The 20445-nt window shown below is 37.7% G+C and overlaps 2 protein-coding genes across 9 annotated transcripts in view; one reads left to right on the forward strand and one right to left on the reverse strand.

Moving 5' to 3' along the window:
- The window catches only part of LOC5579912 (adenylate cyclase type 6), a 611840-nt gene that overhangs the window by 96193 nt on the left and 495202 nt on the right, over positions 1–20445 (forward strand). The gene's annotated exons all lie outside the window — the stretch shown is intronic.
- Positions 7524–19092, reverse strand: LOC5579916. The gene is made up of 3 exons (XM_001657846.2): positions 18693–19092; positions 17796–18627; positions 7524–8480 (listed from the first exon to the last, which is right to left on the reverse strand). Exons 1-3 carry the CDS (start codon positions 18863–18865, stop codon positions 7587–7589), a joined length of 1899 nt encoding a protein of 632 aa, XP_001657896.1. The 5' UTR covers positions 18866–19092; the 3' UTR covers positions 7524–7586.

Consider the following 20445-nt stretch of genomic DNA (forward strand, 5'->3'; position numbering starts at 1 on the left):
ACGTCGCAATGACGGGGCTCCCACGAGAGCTATTTTAATAGGGTGATGTGCTAGTATCCATCGTATTAAGCATTGATCAGTGAGAACTGAAATATTCCCAGTATTGCAGTGAATGATGCTGATACAATCCGATGCCAAACAATTCTTTCTCAAAACGGCTTCAGCATTGTACAATAACATTTTGATAAATCTTGATCTGTTTTTGGAAATAATGCAAAGAAAATGCATCTTATCGTATTCTCAATCCGTCGTATCGTTTTCAACTCCGTCGCAATCAGTTTCCAGATTCGTCTCACAACTTACGGCTCACTGTGTGTATTGAATGGTTAAAACACAATATATCAACGCTGTAATAAAATGTTTCACTAGAATATATAGATCTACGGGCATCTCCCTCCATTCCTTCGGCATGTTGGAATATACTAATTTCCTTTTAAATTAATTGTTCGTCATCAAAATTCAGCCCAAACATATGAACACAATTCCTTTTGACCGTACAATTATGGCATTTGCTCACAGTACAGCGAAAACAACACAATCAAAGGAACCGTATTTTTACGTCGAGCGTCGCGCACACATTGATGCGCACAAGCTTTTTTTCCTCAGTATGACGGATAGAACTTTGTTTACATTCTCAATTATACGCGGCGGTTGAAGGAATTTTGTAAAATTTGGTGATTTAGTGAAGTTTTACGGCGTGTGATTGGAATGAGATCCTTCAGTGAAGAAGTACGAAGGTTTTCCATAGTGAAAATAAGTGCCCGGCGAAGTGAGTCACCCACGGGGGCAGGAAGAAACTTGTGTTGGAAAGTGGAGTGACTGATGTCGATCTCTAAGCATTTCTCTCAAATCGTGTTCGTCCATGCAATTTCGGTAAAAAAAATGTAAAGTGGATAATTGAACTGAAGTTATTTATCGAAATACATTAGTTTCATTGTTTTTTTGGTGTTCAGGTTGACGAATCATAAAAGCTTTCACAAAATTACATTTGGAAAATGAATCTATGTTGCAGGTAAGTTGGAATATCCACCGTAGTGGAACATTTTAAGTTTGATACGACGAATAGTAGCTCTTACGACGAAGTAGAACGAAACCCTATGGTTTTGCAATTAAAGTTTCTATCTAATTTTCAAGATTTTTGGGAAGTAAATGTGTTTGATAAGTTAACCCTCTAATACCCAACCCCGCCTTTAGACGGGGTACACTTTGGAATTTTGTGTATTTTTTCGTAGCTCAGAAATCAAAATGATTTTATTTGTGGCTTTAACCTTGACTCATAACATGCATATAAGAAAAGTTTTTTATGACTTTTGAAACTTTTTTCTATTTATGAAAATTGTTTGAAAAATTGTATTCCTATATAACCTTCAAATGCCTGGGGTTCATTTAACGTGTAATATAAAAATGCGAACCTTTTTTATTTTTCTACGATCAACCTATTACAGAAGAGGAGTTTGGTGGTATTAAAATAATTTTAAACCTGTTTTCCCGGTCATTACACGGAAAATAAAAAATATCACAGAAAAAAATTAAAAATTTCATATTTTTAAAAGTACCCTGAAAACTTAAATTTTTATTATTTTTAAAAAATCAGTAACCAGAAGAGGCTTCAAGAAAAAATGAAAAAGGATAGGGATGTTCAAAAATAAAAATTATAAAAATCAAAAACCAAAATTCACAAATTCGTGAATAAAAATAAATCATTGCCCAAAACGTGCTTAGAACGATTTTAGATAACGAAAAATGATATTTAGATCGAAAATAAAAATTTGGGTATTAGAGGGTTAAGTGGGTATCCTTTCATGATTCCAGCAATATAGATAACAATCATATCAGATAATAAACTCAAAATTAACAAGTTTAGGATTCTGTAACATGCCGTAGTGACGGAAAAATGAAAGAGAATTTGAAAAAAAAAATCTCTGTCATTGTCTCGCTGTCCGATGACAGTGAGGGAACCATCTATGTAAAAGTCGCACGATGCTCTCTATTTACATTGACGCTTTCCAACCCTGGTCTGGTCAAAGCATTCCAAAATTCTTACCCACGGCCGTACGCTGTAAAACATGATACTCAATAGAGGTTCCGAGCACTGGAAGTTGTCATTGGACGAAGATTGGCAGTTACACATAATGAACGATGACATTTTGAAATCGTTGCAATCTTCTATTGCTACGGTTAATGCGTTACAGGGAGCCGGATCCTATTCTTGGCACTTTTGATTCACTTCGGCAGTGGAGTTTTTGAAAGCTACAGAGCTCATATTTGGCCACAATGTGCGTCGTACTAAAGCGCTTCTTATTGCAAAATTTCAGACAATTCGACCGAGAAAAACCCCCCCCATACCAAAGTGAATCTTGGAAGTGCCCAAATAGCTCTGCACCCTATAGTTATATTAAGTTATTCAACAGCGATTTTGTTTTTCTTCTAAGCAGGTAAATTCAATTCACCTGTTAAAAACCTGAACTACGTCTACAAATGAATGTAGTATGTTGTTATCAAAATGTTAATAATAGCTTGATTTCTGCCGTTTTACGCATATTTGTCCCGCGGTCCATGAGGTTTTCATAGACCATGGGACAAGTAGGCGTAGAAGGGCTGATTTAGAGTTACCAAATAGGGATGATAGTGTTACCTAACACAGGACACCTAGAAACTAATTTAATGTTTAAAATGAATCTTGTGTGATTTGTAATATATAATGCGCAACATACATTTAGTGTGTGTATTGACATAGGAATGACTTCGGCCTTGCAACGGCAATTGTCAACCAACGAGCAGTTGGCCATGACTTTATCCTCTTTCCTCTTCGGACGACCGACGCACATGGACGCATATCAGGAGCACTTGCGTAGTGCGTCAAAGTGGTGGACTTGTGAATTGCACATTGGCGATCCTGCCAGATTATTTCTTAAGGGAAATGCAGCATATTGACAGTTTGTAAACTATTGAAAAGTTAGTGACTGTTTTCGGTACTTATTACAGAAAGAGGCTAGTCACGTCGAAATGTTTGGTTTTTGTATGCGATTGCTTTGGTTCCGGATAATGAATCCGGAGGAGCCCTAGAAGGGCACCGGATTGCTTTTGTGGTTAGCAAAACTGGTTCCAGATTATGATTCCGGAGGCGCCCTGAAGGCTCGCCGGATTGCTTATTTGGTTAGCAAACCGGAAGCGCCGAATTGCTTGTATGGTTAGCAAAATCTTGGTTACGGCCTGAAAGCCGGAGGCGGTCTGGAAAAGCACCAGATTGCTTTTGAGGTTAGTAAAACTAGTTCCGAATGCGCTATGGAAGAGCGCTGAATTGCTCTTGATGTTTGCAAAACTGGTTCCGGATTATGATTCGGCAGATGAACCAGCCCTGGGCTGAAAATCTCCTTAATAAAGATGATAATAATAATGATTCGGCAGGCGCTCTGGAAGAGTTTTGCCGCTACACCATGCTTCTGTTCACATTGTGTTTGAGGTGTTATGTATTCAACTCTTTGCCTTGGCGTTAATTTGTGGCTTGCGAATCATGACAAATTCCAAAAAAAATCTAGTTTGCTTCGATTGTTAGCAGAATTTTGCAAGATAATAATTTTTATCGCAGAATGTAGTTGAGGAAAAATGTCATTTCATGGTGCTGTTGTTGTTGTTGTTTGAGAGGGACTTTAACCCGAAGTTTTATATCCTGTAAATAATGAATAAAATAATATGTTAATCTGTCCACAGTCCGGGAAGTCTCTCCTTCTATGCGTACAGCAGCCAGTATTTATAACTCAGAAATCATGTAAGTATGAACAAGTAAAGGTACCAGAGTCAAAAGGTAGAATACTGAATATCACTTGAGATAGGTACATATGACACGAAGGTCATTCGTCCCTTATTTCATGGTGCGTGGTGTAGAAAGTTTATTGACCAATTTTTGTCAGATTTTGTTTTACATGTGAGCAACACAGCTCGGCTAGCTCTAGTAAGCATTGATAGATTATTTTTCGAACGATTTTTTTTGCGTTTCTCATTGTAATTATTACAGTTAATATCTATGGCATTCAAAAAGAAAAACTAGCATGTGAACTAGCTGGTTAAATTTTTTGAGGATGGTGACGCCCTTTTTTTCGAGACATATTTCTACCCGTTTTCCTATACATTTCCATTTGATATTACAATTAGATAAAAATAATCTTTCCTGTCTGCTGCTTGAGGGGTTATTGTAAAGACACCAGTGCTATTGATGAATGACATCATGGCAACTACTAGGATGTTAAAGAGGCGGAAAGTATTTGGTTCGAAACGAATAAATACCAAAAAAAAATGCATCAATAGTGCATTAGTTGTACGAAGTATTTAAGAACATCTGATTGTTTATTTTATAATTAATAATATATTATTTTGATGTTACTCCTGAGCGCGACGAAGCGTTTTCAATTTTCTTGAAGACCTGAGCTGTAACCATTTTTATGTTTTTCTTCTGAGAAGAAGTGGAATGTGCGGTATGTAATATATAATGCGCAACATACATTTAGTGTGTATGTTGACATACGAATGAATTCGCATTCATCGGCCTCGCAACGACAATTCTTGGAAACTTATTCAAATAGACTCAAGTCAAAAAAGTATACAAACTTACTTTATCGATTCTACGTGTTTCGCAGACGAAATTCTACAAACTTTGCTCTAAACCAACTTGATTTATCACCCTTATATCGTTTAATTTCCGGATTTACAAAACAACGAAAGTAAGATTTTCAACTTTCGTAACCTAACCACTACTTTCGCCGCTCCGCTGTATGGAGAGACAAAGTGACTTAACCACGAATCAAAACAAAACACTACTTGAGTCGATTTTACACTGGTACAAAAACGTCGCAAGTAACTGAATAAATCGGCTTATCATTTTGTAATAAAAATATTGGTGGGAAATAACAGAAACTCCATAGTTTTTTAACGCGAGCTTATTGTATGCAAAATTTAAGCAATGTACACGGAGGAAAAATGTTAAAAAGGTGATTCATTTTAAAACAGTTTTAGAAGACAGGTTGTGATTCTTCTGAATTAATGTTCTCAAAACCGTAAGAAAGTTACTTACGTCGATTTGAAAAAGTAATCGAGAATTGTCAACCAACGAGCAGTTAGCCATGACTCTATCCTCTTTCCTCATCGAACGAAAGACGCACATGGACGCATATCTCGCATAGTGCGTCAAAGTGGTGGACTCGTGAATTATTAAAAAATAATCAGAGGGGGTTGTGTACAAGACACGTTAATTACGCCATATGATTTGCTGCATTTGAATTTTAGTCAATTGTCATAATTGCAGTCTCCCTTTAGTTATAATTTAAAATGTAATGGTTTGTGCAGCGAGGAGCTCTCCGTTCGTAGAAGTGCCGGAATCATCGATATCGTCATCGCCACCGTAAATTTCAATTTGTCGTATGATGCACGAGTTTACTATTTGACGTTTGAGCGGTGTCGTGTTATTTATGTGACCATGGAAACCAGTGAATTTGGCACCGATCAAATGACAAATTAGTGAACTCGTGATTGGTCCATTGTCAGTTATTCACGAAACGGGTTTCATGACAGTCGCAACATTTTAGATTTTCAATTGACACCCAGTAGGGAGCTGGATCCTATTCTTGGCACTTTTGATTCACTTTGGCAGTCAAAGTATTGATGTGAACAAATGAAGACAAGGATTTACAACTTAATATTATTTAATCAGATATTTTGAGCAGGTATTGCTTTCATAATTTGATGGCACCAGTCAGTCACATACATGTATTTAGGGAAAAACCCGGAAAGCTCGGGTGAACAAAACAAAGCCTTCAATCGTAATCGTCAGGTCTCAGAATTAGAAAATCATAAAAGTAAATTTGAGTATTTTGTACCTTGTAATTCCGCCCTATTTGCATATCTTTGAGTTGCCTTGACTTGGCTTGACACTTGTAGCCTTCTTCAGTACCAGCAGGGCCATGGCCCCGGGCCTCCAAATTTTAGGGGCCACGAATAATTATGAATCAATGCAATAGTACAAACTTTTTGGAAGCCGCATCATATGATTTGAGAGATTTAATTTTATTTTAAGAAATCCATAATAATGGCCGAAATTTATGTAAAAAAGTCAAATGATATTACTAAAACAAAATATTAGAAGATTTAGAATGGAATTTTGTTTACTTCATGAGAAACCAGAGGATTCTAAAATGATTTGGATAAACAAGTAGAGCGAAATCCTTTTGTTGAAATTCCTAGCAATTTTCTAACGTGACTTTTCCAACTGTAACGAATGTTTTCTCAACGAAATTTAACCTAGTCGAATGCAATTCATAGATTCGCAAATCAAGTAATAGCACTTTATTATTTGAATATATAATTTTGAAAATGACTCTATCGATCACATTGCAGGGCTGGTAGTGTTCAAGTGCCTAGGAACTTTAGAGACATCTACGTTAGGAAGAGATCATGAAGAGACCAGGCAGGAACCAAGAAGAGGCCGAAAATGGTCAAACAGTAAACAGAAAAACAAAACGTAATCTAATATGAATTAAAAGATAAGAGTTTGATTCTTCATCATAGAATCAGGTAAAACATTTATCTTTTTTTGCAATGCCTAGTGACATTTTGATAGTATTACTGCACATATTACTGTTTGTATTTTTTTCATAATTTTCTCTAGAAATATCGTGATAATTTTGGTATTATCCCAAAGTTTCAGAGATTATTCCGAAGAATTCTTCAGAAGTTCATTAAGCGATTATTTCCCGTGGAATTCCTCCATGAACCTTCCTAATGAATTACTCCAGGAATTTTGTTTCGGATATCTCTAGAATATAACCCGGACTTGGCCAAGGATTAACATAGAAATTACTTTATTGATTCCATCAGAAATTTCTCAAAAGATTCTTTTAGATATTTGTCAAAGAAGTCCTAAGCCCCCAAGAATTTTCCAGTGATTCTTCAATTGATTTCCTTAGTATATCCTTCAAGATTTACGTTTATCGTTAGAATGCTCAAATATTTCCTGGATAAAATCCTCTAAGCATCTTATGAAAAATTGTTTGAAGAATTTCTGAGAGCTGAGGAATCTCTAGAAGAATTTGTAGAAAGGTCCCTGTATGAGTCTCTAAAAGTATTCCAGATGAAATCTCTCGATAAATTACTAGTAGATTTCTTGAAGTTTTTCCTCGATACATGTGAGACGATATTCTTAAAGAACCTGATAAAAAGCCGCGTTAAATATTTTAATTTTTCTCTGGATCCTGTACAATTTTTGCTTCAAGAACCATCGTAATCAGAATAAGGAAAAAAAAAAGACATTAGATACCATTTTAATTAAACTAGAGATTAAACTTAGATTAAACATAGAAACTTTTGAGAGACCTACAAGTTTGTAGAAAAATACCTGATACCAGCCATACACCATTTTTTCAACTCAAAACTGTTAAATGAATCTGTATGTTCAACAACTTGAATATTAAAACAGGAATAGAAGAAGCATAATACATTAAAAAAGTCTCAGAATTAGCTTATTGAACCCGTTTTTATTCAATTCGTTATTAGAATACAAAAATAAAACACATAATGTATACAATCAGATTAATCAGTTATTTTCCAGAAAGTTTGTTGTTATTCCTGCGCTTGTTCTTTCCTGCGACGTACCAGCCTGCGTTATCTTTTCCGTTATTGGACACATCAACCAACTCTTCGTAGATTCTCATGTGCTTAATGCGATCCAAGTCATACATTCCGCGACTCCACTCGTCGTATCGCTTATGGAGTAAAACACCGTCGAATGCAATGCCATCCTGCAAATGGTTTCCACCATTGATGCCCAGAAGTCGGAAGGCTTTCCAGGTCCATGCATACACTTTTTGGTACAGAAAAACCATTCGGTACGGACGACTCTTGATGACGCTCGGGTACTCCAATGAGTGAGGATCGTACGTTTTGTAGACCACGTCGTAGGCCACCTGCAGAAACAGGTCGGCCTCGAAGAGTTCAAGAGCATTGTGCTGGATTAAGTAGTAGAGCGTGTAAACGGTTGAGCGCAACGGATGTGGAATCTGTTGAAGACGATCAGGCTGAAGGGTATCGGAGATAATCCACGCTAGCAGATGGAATTTGATGTCTTGCAAGCGAAGATGTTCGGCGGGGTCCCTGGATAACAACTCGGGCAAAGTGGGTGGTTCGACATCAGGTGGATACTGCACTGGGAAACAATGTTCCTGATGGGAGCTCATGTGGTCCAATTTGATGATAACTGAGCAGTGACGTGGTCGGTGTGGTTCCTTATGAAACAGTACGATTCCAGCCATCCGAACGATAAGTGAGATTAAAAGCTGTGCGCTGTCAGAGCCAGGGTCACGCAGATCAATGTGACCTATAGCAACTTCTGGAGCTTTTTGCTGCCAAATGAGGTATGTGAATGGAGAATCGTCCTCTGAAAGTGCACTCAAAATTGGATCTCTTGGTGGGGGGACACTCTCCACGCTGGTGTTCTAGGACGGAGGAGATATTGTTAATTGAGGAATTGAATTCATCGGATTACTGCATGGGCGTAGCCAGAACAAGTCGGTTTTCCGAGCACTAGAGGGATGTCATATTTTGATAAATCATTTGTTTCATGGTGATCATCGTTTTGGTAACTCAATGAGTACAATAAGATTCAAGTTCATACAAACATTCCCTGAAGTAATAAGTAATCTTTTAGTACTATTTTTCTACTATTGATCCCTTTTTGATCCTTGTTAGGACCCGTGTCTTCGATTTTTCGTTGGACCTGTTGGCGAAAGCTAGCGGTGGTAATCCTTCTTGGTCACCGTCTTGGGAAAAACCTCTTAGGAGGTCTCGTCTTCTTTCGTTATTTCACTAAACATGGTTGCAACTACAAACAAAAGGAAGGGTGAATCTCTGAATTCACAACTTCCTTCCAAAAAAGTGGGATTTAAAATTGTCACTAAACGTGGCAAGAATGAAAGAAAGGACGTTTCTCCGGAATGAAAACTTTCTTCCAAGGGTGAAATAAATAATGTTGATAATTGCATCGAAATGAGCAATCAGACAAACTTTCCGAACACCAAATCGAAGTAGTCTCCAGCCCAGGCTCTTTGATTCAAGTGAGGAAACAAAGAATTCCACCAATCGTGGTCAGTTGTTCTAAATTTGGGGGATTTAGACAGGAGATCTTGAACTCCATTAAGGGAGTTAAGGTCTTCTTCCAAATCGCAAAGAAAGGAGACTGTCGCGGTTTGTCGAAAACTCTCAAAGATTCTGGAAGAGAAGAAGCACAAATTATTTACTTATGACAACAAAACTGAACGTTTGTTCAATGTCCCCTCGAAAGGTCTCTCAAGTGACTTTAAGTCACCTGGAATAAATGATTTTCTTGGATTTTCCCCTGTCCAAGTAATCATTATGAAAAAGAGAACCCAATCTGGCATTGTTCGGAAAAGGCTTTCTCAAGAATATTATTTAGTTCACTTTAACAAAAAAGAACTAAATAATATTGAAGCTTTAGAAAAAGCTAGACTTATGTTCGAAGTCCGTGTGACATGGGAGCATTTCCAGAATCCTGGAGGAAACTTCCAGAATCCCACTCAGTGTCGTCGGTGCCAAAAGTGGGGTCATGGAACAAAACATTGCCGCATGGATGCTAAATACATGATTTGCAGAGGTTCTTCTCACGCCAAGGATGTCTGTCCTGTGTAGGAAGATACCAGAAAGTTTATATGCTCGAATTGCGGGGCCAATCATAAGTCAAAATTTTGGGATTGCCTTTCACGCAAGAGAGTCATTGAGGCTCGTGCCAGGCAGATGAAAGATAATATCCGTTACGATAAAGGTCGTTTCCGGAATTTTCCTGGTAGAGTATCGAACAATACTCATTTTTCAGTTAACGATCGCTTGATTAAGAATCATACCCATCAGGAAGATCATAATCATGCTCATTTTAATTCGTCGGGTAGCCGTTCGAATGTAGCTACCCACGGAAAATCCTTTGCCGATATCGTAGCAGGTAATTTGAACTCCTCCCCTATTCGTACTATGATTACCCATTCTACTTGTTTCAAATCAAATGGTAAAAACCCTACCGCCACAGGTAACATCTACTCCGCCTCTTCATCTACCGAAAATTCTAACGGAAAAACATCATATGTACCACCTTCAAGTGGTCTGCCTCTGATTTTAATTTTCTAACTGAACAATTGCATCTAATGATTTATACAATGTTTAAAACCGCCACTATGACTGAAGCAGTCTAAGTAGGCGTAAAATTTACTAATCAAATTATTATTGGATTACGTTTTTCTAATGGATCTAAATAATGATTTGTGGAGTTTGGAATTTGAAGTGGGCAAACGGGAGCACCATCAAAAGCATGACACCCTGCTTGTGGCGTTACTTGAAGTTGGTGGTTTGTGCAATGCCTACTTGATTGCCTGATTCAAGATCGGGTAGTATGACCAGTAGTTTGTCGCTAAGAGTTATCAGAACGCCACAGAAAGCATAGGGTTCCAACAATGCGGATCGATACCACACATTCTCCCTCTTCTCAGCTTTTGTATTTTTTTTTGAAAAACATGATTATTGTCTCAAATCAGCATCTCTTTCCTTTGTCACAAAAGCATATAGAATTGTTATTTTTTGTTATTTGAAATAACATATTTTTTTATTGTTTCAATGTTTTTTTGAATAATAGATATTTTGTTGACGACTTTGTTTGAATTGGAGAGAAAAGCATCATGCATAGATAACCGATACTTTTAATTGCTACTTTGTAATTCACCAGATTCAAAAAGTCAGGGGAGGTAATGCTAGTTATTCAATCGCTTTACTAGAGATCGAATATATTTCTTTATTTCAACTGATGACGACTATAAATTAAACCTCCACGACTTAGCTAATACAAAACCATATCGAAATATATATCTCTATCTGTCGTGCTCTGACTCTGCAAAATGATTAAGTCTTTGCTGGATGGTGTAGTTTGAATCGCATAGTAGGGAAATCCTGTAAAAAGTACTGTTTTATCGTTCTCTCAGAGAAAATAGCCTGTCTATTTTTACTACTAGTTGTTTGGAAAAATACTTCTACGAGTTAATCACGTGGGTATAATTCTGAATTTCCAACTAACACTCATGCATTATATGTCCTAAGTAATCTTGAATACTTCTAGGACTTTAGAAAATATATATCGGAACGCTAAGGACTTGTATACTGACTTAAATCTTTCTTTACTTTATTTGTACATGCAACTTTACAATATTGTTCCGCTATATGGTACCCACAGTATCAGATCGGCGTCCAAACGGTTTTATTGGTTAAAGGTTATTTCATTCGTTTCGCACTTCGCCCACTTTCTTGACGCGATTCAGACGGATTACTATCCCTCGAAGATGAACTAATTTTGGACATTGATACTATGGATAGCAAAGCATGTTCTACAGAGTAAAGTCAGCGTTTGACTTTCATCTTCATAGGCATAATCCGCAGTAATTTCACGGAAATACTCACTCGAATCAATGTTTCATTTTGTTACTTGTTTTAGTTTATCTTATCTTGATCTATTTGATAGTAAATTTAATTTACTACATCATTGGCCTTACATTTTATATTCTTTGGATGCATTCACGACCACCAGTCGCGCTAGCAACGTCAGCAAAACTTGCTAGGAATAATTATAATTTTGCGACCACCAGTCGCGGTAGCACTATTGCTTGGGACGAATTTGCGACCACCAGTCGCGCTAGCAACATTAACAGCACATGCTAAGAACATAATTGTGACCACCAGTCACGGTAGCAAGAGTAAACCACCATTGCTTGATACGAATTATTGATCACCAGTCACACTAGCAACGTATACCACACATGCTAGGAACATATTTGCGACCACCAGTCGCGAAAGCAAGTGTACACCACCATTGCTTGGGACGAATTTTCGATCACCAGTCGCGTTAGCAAAGTCTACAACGCATGCTAATAACTAATTGACGACCACCAGTCGCGGTTTTTTTTTTTTTTTTCAATTCGTTTATTTGATAGGCCCAAACGCCCTAGAGCTTTACGGGGCCGATTAGTAAATCTTTTACACAAAATATAATAAACTACTTGGGATCACAACCATTATGTGAACCCTGGATTGCACACATCTTTTTGTTCTCCTTCATACGCCGAGTTGACAGCCTTCGTTTGTATGTAGAATCGTTCATCTCGTATGGTGAAGAAGAGTCGCTCCCGTTGTCAGCGTCGTCATCGATCCTGGTGCTATGATGTTTTGCGTCCGTAGGTAGTATTATCGATATGGAGTTACAAATGAACTTTAACACTTCACTTTTTGCAAAAAAATAAAATACTAAAATCACTAAGGTGAGCAAATACCTTTAAACTCTAATATGTGTTGCTTATCTTGACAGATAGGCCTATTTCGTCTGCGACTTACAGACTTCTTCAGTGTCGAGTGCTCGACATCTTTTCTTACATCTAGTGATTTTAGTATTTTATTTTTTTTTTGCAAAAAGTGAAGTGTTAAAGTTCATTTGTAGTTTTAAACATACTCTAATAATCCCTCCCAAAGTTTAATATAAAAAAGTGTAGTGATATGGAGTTGGTGGTTGCCTTATCGTCACGTGCTTCGTTGTTTTGTGGCTCTTGATCATCAAGCGAGTTGATTATTTCGACGAGTCCGTCACTGCTGATCGGGGGGAAATCAGCGTCGCAGAACATCTTTTCGGTTGGTGATGATGGTGTGGCTGATGTGATTGCTGTTTTTGCGTGTTCAGCTGCGGTTACCTCCAGGCATTTCTGCTTGGGATGAACCGCCTTGGAGCACCATTTGCATGTCTTAAGCTGGTTTTTGTGCTCAACGAAGCAGACCTCGTTCTCGATCGTGATGTACGACGGAATCGAGCCCTTTAATCGCATTTGCAGCACTCTCACTCCATTGGGTATACCCGGAAAAAATTGTCTCCATCTCTCGCTTTGGATTGATATTACATCTCCAAATTTAGCCATGAAATCACCTACCGTTTTGTGAGGTACAGAGGGAGGGAGGTCATGTACCCTTACTGTAACAGCCTCACTATCAACGTATATGGGAATTTTGAATGCTTTGTTGTTGCAAACAAAAATCCGCTTTATATTGTGCGCTTGTTGATAGCGCAGCGCGGTGTCATTGTCCACCATTTCAATGAACACACACTTTCGAGTATTATGAAGCTGAATACTTCTAACATCAGAAAGTTGCAGCTTCATTTCGTTCTCCAAAAACTGATGAACTTTTCCAGCTTCAGGTCTCGCTGGAAGAACGCTCAAGTCCACCACTAGTGTATTCTTCCTAATACTGAACATTTCAACCGAAACGGAGCTCGCGAGCAAAAGTGTAGACGTCCGATGTAAACGAGTGTAGACTATCAACTGAAGTCGCGGTTTCAACGTCTACAACACATGCTAGGAACATATTTACGACCACCAGTCGCGGTAGCAAGTGTACACCACCCAAGACACCACCATTGCGTGATACGAATTTTCGACCACCAGTCGAATGGAATGCTCGTTCTCTGAATGGTAAACAGGACGAGCCTTGGGACGAGCTGTTTAATTTTCTTACAGCTAATAACGTGCATATAGCAGTTATTACCGAAACGTATTTAAAACCCGGATCAAAACTCAAAAGAGATCATAACTTTGTTGTTTATCGTAATGATCGACTTGAAGGGGCTTGTGGGGAAGTTGCAATCATCATTCAAAGGCATGGGGTAAGACACTCATTAATATTGGTATTAATATCCGTTAATACGGATTAATATATATTACTGTGTGCATTTGAAACGCAAATATCAAATACGGGAACACCAAATGCGGTGAGATTTTCTACAAGAAATGCGATGTCAAAGATAGATTTTTCTTGCTAGGTCGGCGGTGATTTTGGAAAACGTTGCTAGGTGTCCTTTGATTGTTTTGTTTTACCGCATTTGGAGGACGTGTAGTCAAAATTTGCATCTCAAATGCAAACAGCAATATTATTTTTATGATATCATCGAGTTACCTACGATTTTCCTAGACATCTGACAGCAGTATCTTGAATTTAAGTCAATGGTGGGGGTTTATAAACAAGAGGCTAGGGATTGTATGTCTTGCCGATCTGACATACCATAGGAGACAAATTGTATCGGAATCGAGTTGCGGAATAAGCTGGAAACCATAGGAAGATGTGGGGCATTAATGACAATGGAGCTTCACTGAATGTGATGCATCATACAGGTGCCAGTCTCCTTCTAGCCAGACTACCAGATGGATGTTTGCATTAAACAGTGTGGTCTATGTTACATCGGACGGATTTCTCATATATTTTGCTCAGACGATCTGGTGATAAACACAACTTGTTTTTTTTTCATATAAATAATCAATTTGCCTTGGCAACTCCGGCAACAGGAAAACAGCAAAACTCCATGCATACTTGATAATCTTCTCAATATCAATATTAATATCATAAATAAATATTAATATTTTAATACTGGATCTAGTGTCCTGACTATAGAACATCAACTATTCCGTCATTTTAAACTAAAGTTTTTGAAAATTTGAGAGTTTCTGTTGAAACACAGCTTGGTAAATATACTTTCATAGCTGCTTATTTGCCTTTTCAATGATCTGGACAGCAACTTGATTTGCTTCAAACTTACTTGCGAAAATTGACTCGCAATAAGTCATTTTTTTTGTCATTGGTGACTTTAATGTCAAACATCGGTCATGGAATAATTCTCAAAGTACTTCCAACGGCAGAATTTTATTTGATGAGTGTTCTTCAGGATATTTCTCAATTCAATACCCTGATAGCCGTATGAAAATTATATGGCAGGATCTGCAGAAAGAAATTAAAAAAAAAAAGATTTTCACAGTTAAGAAACAAAAATTTTGAAAATAAGATTTCGGTAGTTGTTAAACTTCCACTCGGCTGGTTGGCCGTAAACCACGATTCATAATTAAAACAAGTATTTATCGAGCAACGGACTCATGTTCCGTAACCGGTCGTTTGAGAACGTCGCGACCCATTGGAAGCCCACACAATAGAAACCTCAGCCAGCGCAGTTGCTGGCTAGTGTAGTGTGCTATTCCTATATCTAAAAAACAATGCGCTCTCGGGCTAGGCATTGGATATATATAGAAAGCGTTGTGTTTGGATGGGCATCTAATTCTTCCGAAAGAGGTGCACTTTGCGAAAGAGGACCACGTGATTATTGAGCTGAAATCGAATTCAGGTTAACTTCTGCGTTCATGAGTCCTCTCATGGCGTAGTGGTTAACGCGCCCCAACTAGAGATCGGGGAGTCGTGAGTTCGATTCTCACTGAGAAGACGTGTAACTTTTTCGCAAATCTTCACATCAATTTGTCCATCTAATCCAATTGCAAATTATATGTAATGTTTAGCTTTTCGGTAGTTGTTAAACTTCCACTCGGCTGGTTGGCCGTAAACCACGATTCATAATTAAAACAAGTAAGATTTCTCAATTGGACCCTGGCTCTAAGCCCTTTTGGAAATTATCTAAAATCTTGAAAAAACTTCAGAAGCCAATACCGGCATTGAAAGAGGAAAACAAATTATTACTAACTTATTGCGAAGAAGCTCAAAAACTTGCTATGCAGTTTGAAAGTGCGCACAATTTTAATTTAGGACTTAATAGTCCAATTGAAAATCAAGTTACTCAGGAGTTCGAAAATATTCTCAATCAAGAGAACGTTTTCGAAAATGCCTGGGAGACTGATTTGAAAGAAGTGAGAACTATTATTAAACAATTCAAAAATATGAAAGCTCCTGGCGATGATGGAATTTTTTTACATCCTCATCAAGAAACTTCCAGAAAGTAGCTTATCATTTTTAGTTGATATATTTAACAAATGTTTTCAATTAGCATGTTTTCCTGACAAATGGAAAAATGCTAAAGTTGTTCCAATTTTAAAATCAGACAAAAATCCTGCAGAAGCTTCTAGCTATCGTCCAATCAGTTTGCTTTCCATCAGTAAACTTTTTGAAAAGGTTATTTTGAACAGAATGATGGCCCACATCAACGAAAATTAAAATTTTGCCAATGAACAAAATGTTAATAAAATCTTAAATTTGTTTTACCAAATTAGGATGGTAGTGTTGTCTAAAACAGAACACCTAGATATAAGAAATGAATGTAATATTTGGAATGATACAAAAAAAACATCATTTTCCCATACTAAACTTTAAGTCACTTTACTCGGTTAAACGATTTTTGAGAATTTTAAAATTTTGCAGGATTTCGCTTGGGCCCATTGGCTACCATTTGTGACTTAGCGGTTCCTCGATTTCGAAAATTTGCGACAATCGATACAGCCTGCTGTACCATATACCGTTTTGATCCATATTACGGACAGCTTCAAATTCTGGACACTTCACTTTGTATAGGAAACATTTCACACGAAATGTTTCAATTTTTGCCGTTCAAAAGTTCACACTTCCGAGGCTCGTATTAATGAGCTTTTTCTATAAAAATGTATGCAAATTTATAATGCCCAACTGACCTAGACGTCTTTTTAGTGGTTCGTTGATTTCTATTGATGATTTGACTTTTCTATTAATGATTTTCATGAGCTGTCCGGCATTCGAATCAAAGTGTCTGGAATATGAGGCAAAAGTGAGGAAGCGTCTGGAATAAAAAACATGAAAAGGCCATACATTTTGATTCATATAAAATTATTCTATTTGAGGAAGCGTATTTTTTACCCATCATTAGAAAATTGAGGATTTCCGATGCTCGATAACGCCGGGGAATCATACAGAATGATTTATTTTGTATGCTCTATGTTGAGTTATACTTCACTGTCCATAATATGAGTCAAAACGGTATGTTATATGGACTAGCTTTTGTAATACCTGGAAGAAAGCTCTACAAAGGATTAAAAATCAAATTTGGAAAATGATTCTGTAACTTCCTTCCTGGTATAGTACCAATGAGTTATATAGAATATTTAATGTTGAAATATTGGAACAAATGTCGAATAAAATTATTAATAATTTTTGACAAAAATCGTTGCAATTCTTTATTGCTACGAATAATGCATTATATACAGGGTGTCCGCAAATTATCCGTACAAATTTTGAAGACATGGCTCTATACAATCAAGCATAATAAATTCAATATTCTTGCATGGTTTTAAACATTGGCTTATTGTATTCTTAAGAAGTAAGTTTGACACATTTCAAATGATTGCACAACCAACTCAAATGTATTGAGGTGTCTTAAAGGGAGCTGTTTTCCAAGCTTTATAACGGAAGAGAAATGTCCATATAACTCACTGGATTTGAACCGTTCAATTTTCTATTTCCAGTCTAACTTGAAGCCACTAACCTGTTGATTACTTCAAATAATAAAAGGACATTTGAATTCATCTCTTTCAGGTTTTAGGGATAACACATCCCCAGTATGACTAGCGGCCCTCAGGAAAAACGTCTCCGAAAAAATTAAATTTGCCTATCTCAGTAACAAGCAATTATTTAGAATTTTTTAAAGTTGTATTTTGTGTTAACATATAGATATACTATAAAAGGTACATGGACATTGATTTTTCATTGTTTTCAATGCGAGATCATATTTCCAATATTTTGCTGTTCGGATAATTTGCGGACACCCTGTATGTAGTTTAAGTTAGCTTAAGCATAGTGAATGTTTTTTTTTTGGCTCTTATGAGCAATATTTTGTCTCTAATGATTTTTTTTCGGCCAGCTCCCACTGACCATGTCCCCCTGCCTCCCTCTGGCTACGCCCATGGATTTATGGCTATACTTACGGAGCTGTAAACGTCCAAACTTTGTTGAAATTGCTTCACGAGTTGTTTATCGACTTCATCGTGGTTTGTGATCAACTTCAGAATATGCAAAATGTTAATTTCTTGAAGTGGAGCAATCGGAAGTTCTCGTACAAATCGAGCAATGTTGTAAAATTTGTCTCTGTTGGTTCCGAGTCGAGCATGCAGGATCTTAACGATGTTATATGGCATAATCTTGTTGCCACCGAGTGTCGCAAACAATGGCATTTGCTTGAAGTCAAGTCCCAAATAGTCTACTATTGCCGACCGGTTGTACTCCATGGTGTTCAAAGATGGAAGTTTCAGCTGATCGGATGACCAGTAGCGCCAAGATCCTTCGAAAACGAGAAAATCCGAATTGCAAGAGATAATTGCCAAGGCTCTATGTTGGTTCGCATATGTCGCCAGCTCTCGTTCCAATGATTTCCGGGAAGCCAACTTTAATGACCCATATTTTTTCGCTACATTTGTCAGAGGAAAGCGGAAATTCAGCATGTTCGGGTGCAGCTCGGTAAATTCTTCAACCGTGATTCCCGCATCAACGTCGTCGAAGGCCTTTAAATTTCTAATGTACCGAGCGTCCTGGAGAGCTCTCCAACCTTCGTCCTTCTGCTCTTGTATTGAACCGTAACAAAAGAATACCAGTTCAACTCCGAGATTTTTAATCCTCTCAAAAAACTCGCTTATCACGGAATACGCCAACTTGAATCGTCCTCCAAGGGCAAGTGCCCTTTGATCGTATTTGCTCAACGGTTTGTACAGCGAAATCAGGTCAATGACGACCATCGGAGCCGCAGCCGCATCCACGTATTTCCTAACCAGAATACGGGCGTGTATTGTCACACAAGTTTCTTTCATTGAAATTAAAAAAAAACTCACCGAATTTCCTGTTCCATGTCGACGTGAAAAATACCGTTGGGAACATTTTCGCGTACAAAGCTGTCGAAATGAAGAACTCCCATGTTGTTACCAAGATCACGTTCGATCGCTTCCAGCAGCACTTCACTTATGCTGAATCGAGGCGAATCGAGTTCGATCTCGCATGCAAGCATCTTAGAGCATAGCCGTTGCTCTCGCTGTCTCGATATCGCTTTTGATTACATTAGTTTTGCTTAGCTAGGCACTTCTCTGGTGGATGCTGATCGGTAGGAGTAGCAGCATTGTAGTTAACCCTTTATCTGTGTTGTGGAGTCAATATGATCCCGGTGTACTTTGAAGAGCTGTAACTTTTTTTTGTTAATTAACCGATTTGTATTTTTGTTTTGTTTTACGGATTCGATTTTTTAGTTAACATTTTGGTATTGCTCTACCCCTTGCTTCAACAATGGAATTTGTTAAAGTTTTAGGAGCAATGCCAATTTAATGTTTCGTTCGCAAATGTTAACATCAAGATTAATATCGATATATGTTCCATATGTAATCCAGTCGGCTCGAAAATTACTAAATGGTAAGCTGGTAGGATTGAGAATAGCTTCATGGGATATTTGAAATGTAGCAGGGTCATGATCAGAATCAAAATCAGCATGTTAGGGTCAGTTAAGTCCAAATCAATCGTAGAAGGGTTTCTAGAAGAGGAAAACAAGCCCATCAGAGTATTGAATTGAGAAATATCCTGAAGAGCACTCATTAAAGTCACCAATGACAAAAAAATGACTTATTGCGAGTCAATTTCCGCAAATTAACTTGCAGTCCAGTGTATTGAAAAGGCAAATTGGCAGCTTTGAAAACTGCTGTATTGCAACAGAAACATCCAAACTTTCAAAAAAATTAATTTCAAATGACGAAAAAAGTTGATCTTTTATACGCCTATGAATGATGATTGCAACTCCACCACGTTCTCCACCCAGTCGATCATTACGGCAAACAAAAACGATTGGATAAGTTTAAGTAATAACTGCTATTTGTATATTATAAGTTGTTAGAACGAGCATTCCAATCTTAAGTATTTGAAAAAATATAGGGATCCTTTAGAGGAACGTAATCCGAAAACAATTTTATTAGTAAATTTAACATAAACTTGGACTGCTGCAGCCATAGTGATTACCCATAAATGACCACATGGTTTTTGGACGACCCCTAAGAAGGAAGCGCGTTTTCTGTAGAAACATCCTTCCTTCTATTTTTGCCAAAAAAAGTCGGTTCTTCCAAACTGCTCATCCAACTGCTAACAGCGCTGGGCAGCGCAACATTTCCTTAATCTGCCGCACTTGATTGTTTCTTTTTCTCATAACTTTTGCAGTTTTCATTTTTCGAAGCACAAGCCTCAATCCTCAAAGTCAGCTAAACCGACTTCATCCACCATCTGGGGTGGAAAATTAAATCTGGCGCTGCTGCTGGGACACAACAGAAAACCGGACGGTCGGTCCTGTAGGTGATAAAACTCCCACCGAAGTGACACATGTTCCACACCAAGGCACGGTTCCGTTCGGGGATCACAGGAGATTATCGTGTGCACCATCTTCATCTCGACAACAGCACAACGGCGCTGTCGACGAAGCGTTTGCACAGTGGTTCGATCTGAAACGAATATCGGCCGTAACCACAAGCTCTCATTGGACATAATTTATGCCATATTCATTTAGTCCATGACAAAAAACAACACTTCAAATGAACTCCCGTAATCAAACTCTGA

Source organism: Aedes aegypti, chromosome 3, assembly GCF_002204515.2.
Source record: "Aedes aegypti strain LVP_AGWG chromosome 3, AaegL5.0 Primary Assembly, whole genome shotgun sequence".
NCBI lineage: Eukaryota > Metazoa > Arthropoda > Insecta > Diptera > Culicidae > Aedes > Aedes aegypti.

What these genes read in the sequence shown, in the direction of transcription:
- LOC5579916 (XM_001657846.2), bottom strand. Translation starts at nt 18,865, where the DNA reads ATGCTTGCATGCGAGATCGAACTCGATTCGCCTCGATTCAGCATAAGT. An exon ending in GACATGGAACAGGAAATTCG is followed by an intron (nt 18,628 to 18,692) that starts GTGAGTTTTTTT and finishes TATTCTGGTTAG; the next exon opens with GAAATACGTGGATGCGGCTG. An exon ending in GTTTGGACGTTTACAGCTCC is followed by an intron (nt 8,481 to 17,795) that starts GTAAGTATAGCC and finishes CCTCCGTCCTAG; the next exon opens with AACACCAGCGTGGAGAGTGT.